Genomic DNA, 15,833 nt, shown 5'->3' on the forward strand with positions numbered 1-15,833 from the left:
CTTTGGGGATGCCATCCTCTGTTACTGGATTAACAGATGTACAGACCATGATGAAACCTGGTAAAGAATGTGGAAATAAACATTGACTTTACTATAATGGTAGTGTCCAGTGTCACTTCCCTCCTCCTTTTTGTTATATACACACAGATTGTTTTAGTTGAGATGGTGTCGCATGCATTTCTTCAACAGTGAGAGGTCTTCTCTCAAAATGACAAGTGTAGTTGTAGTTTTTTATAATTAAATATTTATGGAGAATTTTGGCATTTGTGTTTGTCGGAGGTTTTTACAGAAGCAGTCTGGTGTTCCTCTGTTCTTCCACTGGGGTATTTAAAGGTTGTTATTCTTTATACTCCTTTTTACACTAAATTTCAAATGAATCAATGAATTTTGAGGATTGTAGTTAACCTTTTAATCTGAATTAGTGAAATCCCACCACATTAAACGACCTGACAACATCCAGATTAAAATTCAACTCAAATTCATATAGATGGTGTTCATATGTTTGACTTTGAAAGTAAGATGTAATTCCTTAAACTACCCAACAGTATAGAAGTAGTTTAATTAGCTCCCCTATAACCAGCTGCAGCAATAAAATCTTTATAGTAATGAATCAGTGATAATAAACCAAATATAGGTCCTTTATGCTCCATATTTATACTCTTGAACTTCTACTCAAGTAAATATATGAATGCAGGTGTGTTTACTTGTGGGTGTACTTTTACGCCGATTTATTTCACTTCCACCCCCAACTCTTAAAGACACTAAACAGGAACAAACTAAAATAAATACATAAATGCGACTAAAGAAACACGGCACACAAGTTGGATAATAGTTTATATTTGTATATATATATATATATTATATTGTGTTTACTTAACAAACATGATAAATGCAATGTCTCCAAGTTAGCTGTAACAATAAAAATACAATATCTTTGTGTCCTTAAAGTACATAGAATTAAAACAGCAAAACAAAAACAAAAAAACCGCCCTAAGTAGTTCACAGAGAGGTACAAATATACAGTACAAATCTATTTTATTCAAAAACAGTACAAAAAAAATGCAACAAAATAGAGATATTAATGCTTTGTTAAAGTCAGGTAGGTGTAGGGTATTCTAAGGGAGCACTTTCGGTCGACAACTCTAAGGCTTCTGATAAAGATCAATACATATTGGTACGGCCATACGATATTAAAACTCACTATACAAAGTTCATACCTGGATTATACTTGAGGATTGAATGTTACATTTACATCATTGCATATATTTTGCAGATTTAGGCATTAAAAAAAAAATGAAATGCTGTTTGTTTTTTGATAGTTGCACGTCACATAAAAAGCAGTGTCACCTTGTGCCAGAAAAAAGTACAATGTTGAATCTGAAAATACACAAGACTTCTTTAAAACGTTTAACAGTTCTTCTTTTTCCTGATTTAATCGGACATCAGCAACACCAAAATCATCCTAAATTCACTTTTGCAGTTTAATACGGGATCAAACAGGAAGTAGTTCATACAAGGAGTAAGATCCCCCACTGCCAACGTCACAAAACATAATAAAGCATTACATCACCACCAATGGAAAGCCATCTGATTAATGCAGCCTGTCTGTCTCCATTTATTCAAACCTAGATTCTGTTGTCCAGAGACTGGGACACAGCACAAGACACAAAACACAATCCATTAATTCTAGGGAGAAAAAACTACTGATCTTGTGCAACAATAAAAACAATGAAGGCGTGTGTGTGTGTGTGTGTGTGGAATTAATGGATTGCCCTCCGTTGCTGACACTGTTGGCGTCGCCTTGTAAAAAGTGCAGAGAAGAGCTTCCCTTTACTTCACTTTCACACATTTAAAAACAGGAATTAAAGGCAAGTATTAGCGTAAAAGAGTGAATTAAAAATGTAACGGAATAGTTAATGGGGGGGGGGGGGGGGGGGGGGATGTGGGGGTATTTAAAAAAACAACAGCACACAAACACAAAGTTGCAGTTTTAAGTTGAACTGCCTGGGGCCCAAAGAGAATTCACCGTCATCCCTTTGAGAAATATGAATTTCTGCTCATAAGCCTGACAAAACAGTCAAAGCTCAACATTTCTGATTTGCTCTTGCACAGTCTGAAAATGAAACACCAAGTCTACCAGAAGCCTTATTCCATTATTTCAATTTCACACATTGTACAAAGCAGAATTTAAGGCATTTATCGACAAGCATCATCAAAAGCTATCTATACAAAAAAACAAAACAAAAACAGCTATCTACAGAAACACACAACCTGCGATTTCTCCATGATTCTGTGTGCTTTACATTTTGAAACTCTTCAATTTACCAACAGTTTTAAGTTCAAAACACTGTAAAAGGAGGGCATTTAGTGCAATTACTTACAGCAACAGACTATCAGTGATGTGAATAAGATTCATCGGACATCTTGGTAGAAGAAGTCGAGCTTTCCTGCTTAACATGGCACACACCGCTCAAAGCAGAGGGCAAAAACAAAAACAAAGCTCATGGCAGCACGGGGTGGTCTTGCTGTGAGGATCAACAGGAGGTAAAGTCACAGGTGGCATTGCTTACACCATTTAAACCCCATCAAAAGCATCTTGACCTAAAATACAACGTCGAAGTGGCTTGGCAATCGGGCCAAAATAAAGCTGGACAAACACGGGAACATTTGAGTGACACTTGTCTGGAGAGTGTCACGAGACAGTAAAAGCTTTCTGATCTGAGTCAGCAGTGTGATATACGTAGCAAGATGGCAAAAAAATTGAAAGTAGCAAAGCAAAAATACTGGTTTGTATTCCTATAAAGTGTAATTTAAAGCAAAAATAAATCCTATAACCAGACATGAGCATAAAATGACTGCATCAGCACAACCTGCTGCTTCACAGAGCTGTACTTAAGACAATGAACGGTACAATACTGAGTTTACTGCATAGAACATGCCAACACTACATGAAACGTTTTCAGGTATTGTGTATATTGCTTACAGCATGAAAATGGCTCGATGTGATGAGCTTCTGATGGTAAGATGTTCTTGACTTGAGTGAAATGTTTTTCAGAATCTTTCATTTCAAAGCATTTTAAAAGAATAGGGTCACTTTTTTCCAAGTCTATCCTAATACAGTAGTGGTGTAAGAAAATATCCATACACTTGAGTATTGCGATATTATGTTTTGAGATACTATTATTAATTAATAGTTTACATGCAAAGATTTGACGCAGACAGTGGCTCAGATTGCACAAAGAAGTAGTGCATTAATGTTACGGGGACTGTGATGAATGCATAACAAAAGTTGACATTTTTTACTCCGATTTTATGCATATGGTAATGTCTTCTTTACAATATGACAGTTTTCCTAAAATACATTTTAAAGAATCGCAATATGGCCTTGATATTGAGTAACGCTTTTGTTTTGCCGTCTGTCCAGAAGTTTGAATGTATAACTTACTTGAAACTGCTTTAATTCAGACCGTCTCCTCCTTTAATAGGAAGTTTCAGGCATGACTTTTAAAGCATAACACCTGTATCATGAGACACATCGTATCGCCAGATTCTTGCCAATACACAGACCTTATCAGGGCTCAACATTAAGGATTGTCTGCTTACCCTGTGCAAGTAAAATGCCACGTCAGTAAATCTACCAACTCGCTAAAGAGTGAGCCATCTCGCTTACTTCCCATCTCTGTTGTGAGTTGCACGTGCACAGTACAGATCAGGAAGTCGTGAGAATATGGCAGCGTTTAAAGAAACCTTGTGAGCTGAAGCGCAAGTGAGCGTTTAAATTATCATGAAAACAGGAGTTTAGCTGGGTGGCGTTAAAGAATGTGAGCGAAACCTCCAAATTAATTAAATTAAATGAAGATTAAACACAACAATTAACTTCAGTCTTTGTTGTTATTTGATAACTGCTAATAAACAAAACTATTTGTATAGGGCAAAGTAAAAACGGTCTTTGGACAAGTAGATTTCTGAGCCACCTGACACCTGGCAAGTGAGAGTCTTTTTAAAGACAGACTTGATAAAAAATGTGAACCTATCCTTTAAAAAAAAAAAAAAAAAAAAGCCCAAAGGACAGAGCCAGCGCACAAGAGTCCCAGTTCAGGTCACTCTGTCTCTCATTGCCCCTCTACCTGCTGAGATCCTAAAAGAGTTGACGAGGACACACGGACACACAACAATGTCTGGGATGGACTGATGGACGGCACCAGCACACCAGTCAGACACCAAATTGACAACCATGCGACCAACTGATCCTCCGGTCTGAACACATTCAATGAAAGGAAATATAACATGTAATACTTAGAAGTGATCAAATGTTTTGCCAGAGGTAAGTCCAAAGATCTATGACAATGGTGCTGTGCGATTTACACTTTGCAATGGGAATGTCTGCTTGAGGAATGCCGTCTGATTATAAACCTCTGAATGACTTTATGTGTGGTCTAATTGCACTTATTTTTTTAATATCACCCATTTGGATTTTTTTTTTGTTCCAGTGACAAGGATAAAAATCTGTCAGGAGGAGGAAACTGCAGCATTCATCTTGGGTAATTTGTAAACAGAGTTAAAAATGCGAGTCAGATTTTTTTCTCTCTTAATCTCACCACAAAACACCAACAACAATACTTCAAACATATTCCCTTCATTAAAGAAAAACATCTACTGTACTGCGATTCCTAATAACAAGGACAGTGTGAAATTAATGAGTGACATCTTCTATGTGCAACACAAGACAATCATAAGACCCACTGGATAAAAGATATCCTAGTACAAAAGCAAAAGGACCGTATACGTTAAAACAAAGAAGACAGAACAGAAGATAACTTGATAATGATCACAACTTAATTAGAGTCAAGCCTTTCTTGGAGATGCACTTGAGTAAAAAGATAAAATATCATCAGTGAGATGGAGAATCAAAGAGAAGCAGTTTCATCTACAATGATTTCTTGAGAAATTTGTCATGCATAATTGCTTGTGTAGAAATACTGAAGAATCAATTCAAATGAACACCAAAATAGTGCATCACCTTTAAAGGTCGGGGGTTAAAATAGGCTCAGATCTCCCACCTCGGATATAAAACATCCCACGACGGGAGACTCCTGGGGGAGAGCATTACAGATGCGTGCGGTAAAAACAACTATTGCTTTAATTTGGTAACTGAGCAAAGAACAACTAGAACTCCTCGCCACTGATTCACTCGCATGCAGGGTTTCTTACAAGGCCCTTCCACCCTTAAGTGGCCTGCAGCCAGTGATGTGACAGAGTAACGTCTCATTCCCACAGGTGGCTTTGGTGATGACCAGCCAGTGCCTCCTCCGGTAATTACGCCGTTTACAATCGCATTATAAGTCACCAGTCTGGTCGGGAAAGCTTTGAGGTATAGTGAGGAGGAGGGAGGGTGTCGCTCAGGATGGGAAGAGATTCTTCTAAAGGAGAAAAAGTTAAACACTAAGTGTAAGATATTCTCACTGATGATACTGGAATGCACGATATCTCTAGTTATCATAGGGAACAAAGCATCTGTGGCTTTTATGCAAACACATTCACACACATTAGGGCCCTCAGCCTAAACTAGAGGGCATGAGAAGATTTTTTTTTTTGTGGAAACTGATTGCTGAACAGACACACTGATTGATTTATCACTTTTTCGATTGTAAGACAAGTGGGACGTGCCACACTTCGCCTGAGAGAGGATCTCATTCTTTGCAGACCAGCCTCCTCAAAAGGAAGGCGGGGAGAGACTAACTCTGCGGACAGCAGAGGTTTTTAGACTCCTGCCAGAGAAGCATAATGTAACATATACTGACAGTTAGCGTCAACAGTGCCAACATCACCGCAGGAGCTGCTGATGTCAGCAACTGCACTCTTTTTTGGGTAAATGCTTTTGAAGGATGAAACAGGATCTCAGGAATGGAGGAGATGAAAGATCGCTGGCTGGGATCTTTTAAATACATCAGAACCTGCCGAGTTGGTAGCTTCACTGTGCTACAAACACATTCTTCGTAGTCCTTAAGTCTTCCAGAGAGACTGTTTGGTCAAAAAGGAAGCAAGAGTGTTCTGAATGCGATGGTAACCTCCAAGCATGGGTATGAGGAAGTGGCGACTAAGGAGGGAGGGAGGAAGAGAAATGCAGTGTGCAAGGACTATGGTAGGCATTTCATCCGCTACATACTTTCTACTCAGCTTGTCATGTCCCCGTCAGACCTCAGCTGGCTGGGAAACCACAGGCTCAGATCCTTTGGCTGAATGACAACCGAACCGAACCAGAACTTCTCACCAGATAGACAAAGATCTTGTATTTTTGTATATTCTAGGTGTGCAAAATCTCAAACAATCTGAGGCTACATTCGCACTCTTTTTTCCTCTTTCTCTCCTTGTCTGACACATTCTTACTCGTAGCAGTCTCTTCTATACTGGCTACCAAATGTGATGCTACTTGCCTGCATTAGAGCGCCCCTCAATGGACAGTTTGACCTCCTGGGGGATGAAAGAGGGCCTCGTGTGGCCAGAGGTGCTTATTTGAGGGCGTGGCCCTTCGTCTCCCTTCATGCTATATCTTTGGAGGCCAGGTGAGGACCAGCGTCTCTGAGAAGCACCTAGTGCAGCCTGCATTGCTCCCATCCCTGCTCCTGCAAAAGCAGAGCCCTCTGTGTGCAAGTGGTAACTGCTCTGGCTCCTTGGATGCTCTGCTGAGGTCCTACTCGCTCTGATGGCCGACTCAGAGTGGCTGATAACCCCAAAATGTGTGGCTTCATCCTTATCGACCGCATCTTTTTCACCATCCCTCTGTCTTTCTCTGTGGATACGGTCTAGCCTGAAATGAGAGGGAGGCCGTGACTGCTGAGGGGCAGGAGGCCCCATGAGCTGGTGACCAGGTCCTGATGTAGCGTTGGTTTTGCTCAAAGTCCTGGACAAGTTCTGCTGCTGCTGCTGCTGCTGCTGTTGCTGCTGCTGCTGCTGCTGTTGTTGTTGTTGTTGTTGTTGTTGTTGTTGCTGCTGCTGCTGCGAATTATGGTGCTGTTGTTGTTTCTGCTGCTGTGGCTGAAGCTGCTGCTGCAGGGTGATGGACACACACACGTCTCCTATTTGCAGATGATGGCAGGCCAAGTCGTAGAGCTGGGCTGTGCGCTCCGGGCTACAGGACGACCAGCCCTGCCCAAACACAAAAAAGGGGTGCTCGGGGGGCACATCGATGGTCACTTTGCTCTGCTGCTCCCCAACTGTAAAGTGAAGCGAGACAAGACCTTGTCTCTGCTGGCTGGCACGGATGTCCACAACCATGCTGGAGTCAATCTTAAGCCCCCCACTCACCTCGGCGCTTCGCACAAAGTCCTGAGTCTGCAGGTCTTCCACACGCTTCAGTTCCCCAGTAGCCAGCTGAATAATGGCTCCCTTTGTGAAGTGTGACGGGTTGCTGGGAGCCGGGGCAGGGGTGAGGCTTGAAGCTAAGGCCTGAGTCACATCTGCTGTAAACTGGACAGGAGGCTGCTGGGGGAGTTGCTGCTGAGCTGTGGTCGGCTCCACCCTTTCAAGGAGGCACACTCTGGCTGAAGAATCTGTGGCTTTAAAGCTTGGGATAGGGGAGGACATGGTGGTAGAGGCATGGCTGGCTGAGATATCATTAGCCTGTCCTGGGTAGTGATGCTGCGAGAGTTGATGCTGATGCTGCAGGTGATACTCCAAGGGAATAAGAACTGGTTGTCCGTTAGCAAGAACGACAGCATGGCCTGGTTGTCCTGCTTGCTGCTGGAGACAAGTCATTCTGGGATCACTGTAACTCGCAGTCTGAGCGTACGCAGTCCGGCTGGAAATTACACCTGTGCTCTCTCCATGGACATCTCGGTTTCTCTGGGCAGCCTGAGAGAGGTTTAAGGGAGCAAAGGAGACCTCTTTCCGCACCTGACTGGAGAAAGCCAAACGACCAACCACCTGCTGCACCTGGAATTGGATTAAATAAATCAAGTTAAGTAAATTAAGAAATCCAAATATGTTCACACAGCAGCTTCCTGAATTACAGCATGCAAGTATGAAATACCTGTGTGGCTCAGTAAATAAATACATTTTAACCATATCATCCTTCAAGCCTCAAACTCACTCCAACACGCTCCAACATCGCTCTTCTCATCAACGGATCCAACAGAAAGGAAAGGCTTTTTTCCAGGAAAAGGTAAGAGACAGAACCTTTTTGTAACCACGCCAAACAATTGCAGTCCTTCTGTTTTTCCTTATTTTAAAACATTTAAGACCGAAAGATAATCTTCAGCTACTCGCAATGGCCTTTTTTGGTATTGCTTCACTGAGCATCTCCATGCAACCACAAATAACATAGCTTTGGCACAAAGTGGCAATTGTGGCTGTGAGGGATTGCCCAACAACTGAGAGACCCACAGCACACACAATAAAGGAAGGAAGTTGAGTCTGAAATGAACACGTGCGATTGAGTCTTACAATTACTGAGATACAGTTTAACACAGACATACTCTAGATATTTATTAATAATGTAGGCATTTCTATAAAAATGTCTTATAACACCCTACAACCTCTGAAAAAGTGAGATAGTAGTTTTTATTTAATTAATTTTTTTAATCATGTTCTTAACAAGTATTAATCTCTATATGAATAATATAAAGATATTTTGATCAAAAGGATTGTTGAAAATGTTGCCCTAATTGGTCACGGCGCTGCTGCTTGCCATGTTGAATGATGATTTAATTTTTTTTATTGAAAATCCTTTTTTTTTTTTTTTTAATCACTTCACTTGCAACATTATGCGCAAAATACAAGATGCAATATGTAGCAATATTAAACACATTCAATTATTGAAAAGGAGCAGGGAAAAGGAAAATCTTATATCACCTGCATTTACATGTTTCTATCACCCATTTACTGCTAAAAGTTAGGAATAGAGATAAACCAGAGTCATAAGTCACAATAGGAGACCATCAATGTGTCTTACCTCCAGGTCACTGTCTGGAGTGCTGCGCTGGCCAGGTGAGCTCCTCTCTTCCAGCCTTCGGTTCAGCAGGCCTCTGTCCTGGCAATACTCCTGGGCTGCAGAGTTGGTTGCTACCTGCAGCAAACGTGCATTTCTGGCAATGTAGGCCGAGTCGAGTACAACCTCCCTAGCTCCCTGCTCTTTATCGCCTCCATTCTGCTCTGGTTCATTCTCCTGCTGGGCACTGTGGGGGTCTCTGCCAGCAGCCCTGGCACCCTGAGGGTGATAATAGACTGGCAACCCTCGAGAGCCGAGCTCTGTTGCGGGCAAAACTCCTAGAGTACCAAGGTGCTGCTGGGCAGCTTGCTCTGCAACCTTGGCAAAGGTATGAGCAGCTACCTGGGCCTGAGGAGGTGGGGAAACAACACCTTCCTGTAGGACAGATGGATAAGGAACAAGGTGGGACACAGCATGGGACTGAGGAATGGTTCCTGAGGGAGAGATTAATGATCCCGGGACAAAGCCAGGGGGTAGAGTGTAAGGTACCGCTGCATAAGGGGAATTTACAAACTGGAGAGAGGAATGAGGGATCTGGGCATAACCAAGGGGAGGATAGGAAAGGCCTGGATGCTGCAAGAGAGGAGAGTGTACGGTGTAGGCTGGAGAGATGTGACTTAGCACTGGATGAAGACTGGTAGGCGAGTAGGTAACAGATGGAAGAGCCACTTTGTAGAGCATACTGTACTGGTCAACTGGCACTGCTGGTATGCCATCAGAATTATCCACTCCATAATGAAGCCCTGGCTGAGCTCGCAGCCACTCTCCTGATGGGGTTCCTCCCTGAGTGTCACTGTTGGCTGAAGAGTTCTGGATGGAAACCACTTCATCTTCTCCAATACCACAAACAGCACTACTGCCACCTCCACTGCCACCACCTACTCCTGCAGCCCCAACTCCTCCTGTCCCTCCACCTCCACTGCTGTTACAAACTAGGAGGTCCCTCTTCTTAGGAGGCAGGCACTCCTGGTTGCGTTCCTGAGCTGGTTTCATTGCAATCCTCTGACAAAGATTGTAACTTTACTGTACTGCACAGGAACTGAAACTTGCAAGCCAGTCAGCCTGCACAGGAACCAGTATTGAAATCAACTGGCTGACCTCATCTGCCAATTCACCTGGAACAAAAGGACAAAAACACAACAAGGATCTATGAGCACAATTCAAAGGTTTTCCCATTTTACATACTGCATATAAATGTCAAACTAAATGAAAACAATAAAAAAGGATATAATCTTTAGTTTCAGCATGGCGTTAATAGTGCTGCGACATTCATCTGTGACTTTAGAGAAAGAAATTGATGGAGAATGTTGTTACTGATCTCCTTGACTGAGTTTATTTGAAAAACAAAGCATTAGACTGGTCAGATACAAGCTTCACCTGCCTGAGATATGAGAAAATATAAGTTACTATGTGTCTTTTTACAGAACATTCTTGAACTCTGAACTGTTCTGCCGTTTGACATTTGAATGATGGCTCACATGTTCATGTTGCCAAGTGTGAAAAGTCTGACTTCATGTACTTTAGTATACTACACACCATGTCATTGCAGCAGTCTTTAAAAAAACTGTAAACTAAAATAACTCCATAAAACAATTACTCATGACAATATGTGATTTATTGCTGCTTTTTCAAAAATTATTTAGGTATTTTGGATGTTTGCTTTTCTCTAGAGTTACACAGAATAATATTGTATTACGGTCTTGAAATGTAACACATATTGAAGAATTGAGTTCAGTGATTCTATTATAATCAAGGGCAACATATTGTTCTAACATAATAAGAGTCCCCCTTCAGAACTGTGATTCCCAAACATCTTTACCCCTTTACATCCAGTTGTTCCCATTTATTTGTGAGGTTGGGAAACCATTCTTATTCTACAGAGATAGTATCATAAATATTCTGTATCTGCAAGCAGTACAATGTTTGCATAATATAGTAATGTTTTAAGTAGTTAAACAATCCTAAAGTTTTTGGCTGTAACATTTCATCCAACGGAAGATTTCTAAATGTCTTGAGCATCATTTACTCTGAAATCAGCATATTTGGCATCTTGACTAGGATTTAAAATTGAGTAGTGCAAGTTTGAACAAAGCTTGGGTGGAGAACATGAGTTTAAATGACTCACCCACCAGAGGTTCAAACACCCTCGGCTTTCCCTACATGCTTCATAAGCCCCCGACATCTAAATGATCAAACATGTACAATGGCAACAAGCATGTCTTCTTTCCCTTGTGTAATGTAAGATGTTTAGATGCATGATGTAATTCTAGTAAAATCAAAATGTACAGCCAAGAAATTAGGACAAGTACCGGCATGATAGTTACACTGAACTCAAATACATGTGTATCTACAAATACTGAACCCTACAAGCAAGCAAAATAATGTATGCCCAATGACACCATTAGCTGTCAGGTTTACTCAATTACATCATTTATAGTCTAACAAAAATTATGATCAACTAAGTACTGTTGACTTTAGTATTTTATATTATTTTTTAACTTCAGGGTGTAAAGTCCCACATGGATTAATATTGAGTTAAGTTCTTGGGCATGCTATCAAGAAGCAGGTTTACTCATTTATCATACATCTTATTACTTCGAGCAGCTCTATTTTCAGACCATGATTCAGACTCAAGTGGGTTCCTGGTTTCACGAAGCACAATTGTACAGAATACTCAGTAAACCTGCTTCCTGCAACAAACCCCTGAACATCTCTAGATAGGAAACCTCTGCTTTACAAATGCAGTTACAAGTCAGAGTTTTCTTCCAGTTGCTGCTACACTTCACTTTAGAGTAACCATGTTTACCGTTAGCTAGCTCAGTGACTGACTTGGCTAAAGTTAGCTAGCAAATTAAGAGTCTTCATTTTAACGCAAACACAGAAAAGTGACAGCATGACACTTCATACATTAAAAGTAAAAGGTAGAAAGTGAGTTCAAATGATACATAATGTTATATGAGGCAATTTAGTTATCACAATAACGTTTCACTGGGCACCAGCCCAGAGGTTCCGGCTAGTTAGCTCCAGGGCTAACACGGCTACAACTAGCTACATGAACTGACTTCAGTCATCACAGCTAACATGGCAATGGGCAGAAATGCCTATAAAAAATGTCTCTGTTTTTTTTCGTTATATAGACGTACCTCCAAATGTCATCGCGAACAGGCTTTTCTTTATAAAAAGTTGATATGCGGAGGGACAATTGAAGAAATCAAGGCTAAGGAGTCGAGCCCATTTCGAAGGCCAGCAGAGGCGCCCATCAATGACGTCACTAACTTTATTCAATTTCCTGTTTCTTTCATCTACAAATGCGTACATACGTACACACAATGACAAAGATAGATATATAGATGCAAAGATAGTGCAAGAACTATGAACTATTACTATGACTAATCTATAAACTATAACTATGAACTATTACTATGCATAATCTAAAATACAAATAGACCTACCTACATCCAACGACAATGCAAATAATATACTATTGATGCCATTTTAACAACTCATAGGCCATGTGCTTTTCTGGAAGAATGATAGTAAAAACGAAAATGTAACTTCAATGAACAGCTTTTGCCCAATATACACAACATGCAACAAAGATAAACAAACAAAAAACAAAAAGAATGTATTTCCTCTAAATGCATCAAATATACATTGTGACATGTTGTACAGTAGGGGGAGCTGGACACAAGTGCACTACAGGGATTTCATTATATGGCAGTTTCATACATCTTAAGGTTTCTTCTGTGAGTTTGTTTGAAAAACACAAAAATAGGAAATTTCTGAAAAGCTCCTGATATTATCAGAGTAATTATGATAGAATCTTATTCACTTTAGATGTGACCCAACGTTTCATGTGTGTTGCCTACTTATCTATGACCATTTAATATGTTCTGACATCTTTAGTAATTTGACGCAGTAAATAGCTGACTACACAAATGAAAGGTCACCAACAGACATCCAACTGTACAAATCAAAATCAACATACCTTTTCAGTATTTAACATCTTATGTGATTATTTCAGTTCATAAAAGTCTTTCATAAGTTTGATGTGTCCAGAGGAAGATATTGATACAGGTGCTGTGGCTTAGTTGGTCAAAGTGCCTGTCTAGAAAACAGGATATCCTGGGTTCATATCCCAGCAGTGCTTCACTGGAGATGAACTGAAGACACCTCTTTAGACCAAGTGCAATTATCCTCAAGATAACCCAGAAACTGTGGATATCTCAGGTTTATTTAACTTAAATTAATGTTCTTACAGAGACAAGAAAAATATCTAAGAACTCTCAATATATATTTTCAATTCACCATGAGATCATGTGGTTTATCTATTTTTAAATATTCTTACTACAGAAATCCCCAATGTGCTAGTCTTGGTGAATGCCTCGCTAAGGAGGTGCTGTGGCTTAGATGGTTAAAGTGCCTGTCTAGTAAACAGGAGATCCTGGGTTCAAATCCCAGCAGTGCCTAAGTAATACTGAAATTCTTGTTCTCTTCAAACTCAAATTTAGTCTAAAGAGGGCTATAATCTCTGTTCTACTTCATGCCACCCCTACATAAATCAGTGCCCAGTTTGGGCGTAGTCACTAAATGCATTTCAAAGTCATGTGAACTCACTTCATGTTTGTTTCACCTCTGGCCTCAGTCAGCATCACATGCACTTGAAACCATCACTGCAGCATGCTATTGTAATCAAAATCAACATAATGTTCCTGTCTCTAAAGGGAACGTATCATAATAAACTCACTTGTTCAGTGCTGATGTATAAACATTTGGGTATCTGGATTACCTAGCAACCCCCAAACTGAAATAAAACAGGGGTTGCCGAGATCAGAATACATGGGATTAAACAAACCATTCAGATTTGGCTCCCCTTCCTATATGTCACAAGCAGGATCAGTAGAATATACTGCCCGTCAACTGAGCATCTTGACCCATGGCTTTGAGGAACACTGAATGGAAACATAATTCTGAAACACCCCGTTTTAGCACCTAGCTCCGTAAACCCCCCTCCAGTAAAAGCCTAGAATCTAATGTTTTCTGATCTTGGCAGCGCACAAAAAACTGACTGGGTTGTCTTATTTCACGGTTTGTGGGTTGTCTTATTGATCTGTACAGTTGGAATTCTTTTGTCTGAGGAAGACAAATGAATTCATAAAGTAGAACAGAGATGATCTCCCTCTTTAGACTAAATTTGAGTTTAAAGAGAAAGATACTCTCAGTATCACTTAGACACTGCTGGGATTTGAAACAAGGATCTCTTGTTTATTAGACAGGCACTTTCACCAACTAAACCACAGCATCTTTTCTTCTTGCAGAGAGCGCTGTGGAATATTAAAAAATATATGAACATAAACTCATCATAATTGAAAATGTATATGCAGAGTGCTTAGATATTATTCTTGTCTTTGTATGAAATTTGACATAAATCTGACATTTTGTCACAAGGGCATCTTCAATTCATCTACCCACTCCACCTCGCCAAAATAATACTCACGTTCCTCGAGGCACAGGCCGAGGAGGTAGAGTTGCAGACTCAAGCTTATTAATCAATCCTAAACCTAAAATCCTTGTTCTTACGCTTTCAAACCCAACATGGAAAACAATAAAGCCAATTTTATTTGTTATACTGTTCTGAATTTATATCTGAATTCTCAGAATTTAGTCCTTAAAACAGATAAAGTAATTATCGTAGGTGACTTTAATATTCATGTGGATATCGATCACGACAGCCTTAATATATAATTATTTATATATATATATAAATATATATATATATATATATATAAATATAAATATATAAATATAAATATAAATATATATATATAAATATATATATAAATATATAAATATATATATAATTATATAAAATTATATATATATAATTATATATATTTATATAATTATATTTATATAATTATATTTATATAATTATATTTATATAATTATATATTTATATATAATTATATATACATATATATAGGTCCACACTTTTCAGAGTTAAATGTACACTTTCATAATAATTAAAGCACTGTGCCAGTTCCTTCTTTAACTCACAAAACAGAGTTAAAGTAACACTAATTAATGTTATTAATACTATATTAATTGATTCCAATAAACAAAGCCATTTTCGTGGTATAATGTACAAACTTTCATCTGAAACATTGTATGAGCTTTGAATATCAAATGGCTTATTGGAATTTAAGCTCAGACATTTTTATTATGAACCTTTCCTCACTTTGTAACACTAGAAATGCATGATGATGGTCATCAAAAGAATTCTGGGTGAATAGCTTGTTAATAAACAAAATGTGTTACCTTCAACCAAAAGTACATCACATATTTGACAAAAGACAAACAAGTCCAGATGTATATTCTACACACCATCAACTTTAACACTAGTTGAGAAAACATCTTTTGACAAAATCATTTCAAGCATTTCATTGTTGACCACATTCACATCTCTGAGGGAATCAGTCTTAATTGGTCCATACTCTTTTTATTTGAGGGTGAAGGTTTCCCAGTGATAAGCAATAGCCATCTGATGCTTTTTAGCAAGTGATTTTGTTATGTTTTTGAAATGATCTTTAAACATCTCGTCTTTGGCTTCACACCTCATAGACCACTGTGGCAGTGGGGTGTGGTTAGGGCGCCGGCTGCTGGGGAGAGTCCCAGCTGGAGGCCAGACAGCTGAACGGAATCAGGTAATCAGTCACATAATAAATGCATGGTGATGGCCTGGTTCTGTTCTCTTGCAGTAGGCTGGGTTCCAGAGGAGACGGAGACGGAGACGCTTCTTCAGCCACGAAGCAGCGCAGTCTGGAGAGCAGCGGACAGGAGAGCGACG

General features: G+C 39.7%; 1 protein-coding gene and 2 non-coding genes across 3 annotated transcripts; 2 read left to right on the top strand and 1 right to left on the bottom strand.

Annotated features, from left to right (window-relative positions):
* Positions 1-817: 817 nt before the first annotated feature.
* Positions 818-12,228, bottom strand: atxn1l (ataxin 1-like). Its single transcript, XM_029461357.1, has 3 exons — positions 12,130-12,228; positions 8,951-10,101; positions 818-7,932 (listed from the first exon to the last, which is right to left on the bottom strand). Exons 2-3 carry the CDS (start codon positions 9,977-9,979, stop codon positions 6,427-6,429), a joined length of 2,535 nt encoding a protein of 844 aa, XP_029317217.1. The 5' UTR covers positions 9,980-10,101; positions 12,130-12,228; the 3' UTR covers positions 818-6,426.
* An 834-nt stretch (positions 12,229-13,062) lies between these two features.
* Positions 13,063-13,136, top strand: trnas-aga (transfer RNA serine (anticodon AGA)). Its single transcript has one exon. It is a non-coding gene; the product is annotated as a tRNA-Ser (tRNA).
* A 245-nt stretch (positions 13,137-13,381) lies between these two features.
* Positions 13,382-13,455, top strand: trnat-agu (transfer RNA threonine (anticodon AGU)). The gene has a single exon. It is a non-coding gene; the product is annotated as a tRNA-Thr (tRNA).
* The last annotated feature ends 2,378 nt before the right edge of the window (positions 13,456-15,833 follow it).

Source organism: Cottoperca gobio, chromosome 3 (genome assembly GCF_900634415.1).
Source record: "Cottoperca gobio chromosome 3, fCotGob3.1, whole genome shotgun sequence".
In the NCBI taxonomy this organism is placed as follows: Eukaryota; Metazoa; Chordata; class Actinopteri; order Perciformes; family Bovichtidae; genus Cottoperca; species Cottoperca gobio.

Coding starts and splice junctions, on each gene's coding strand:
- atxn1l (XM_029461357.1), bottom strand. CDS start 9,979: ATGAAACCAGCTCAGGAACGCAACCAGGAGTGCCTGCCTCCTAAGAAG. Junction 7,933..8,950: donor CTCCAGACAGTGACCTGGAG/GTAAGACACATT, acceptor ATCCAATTCCAG/GTGCAGCAGGTGGTTGGTCG.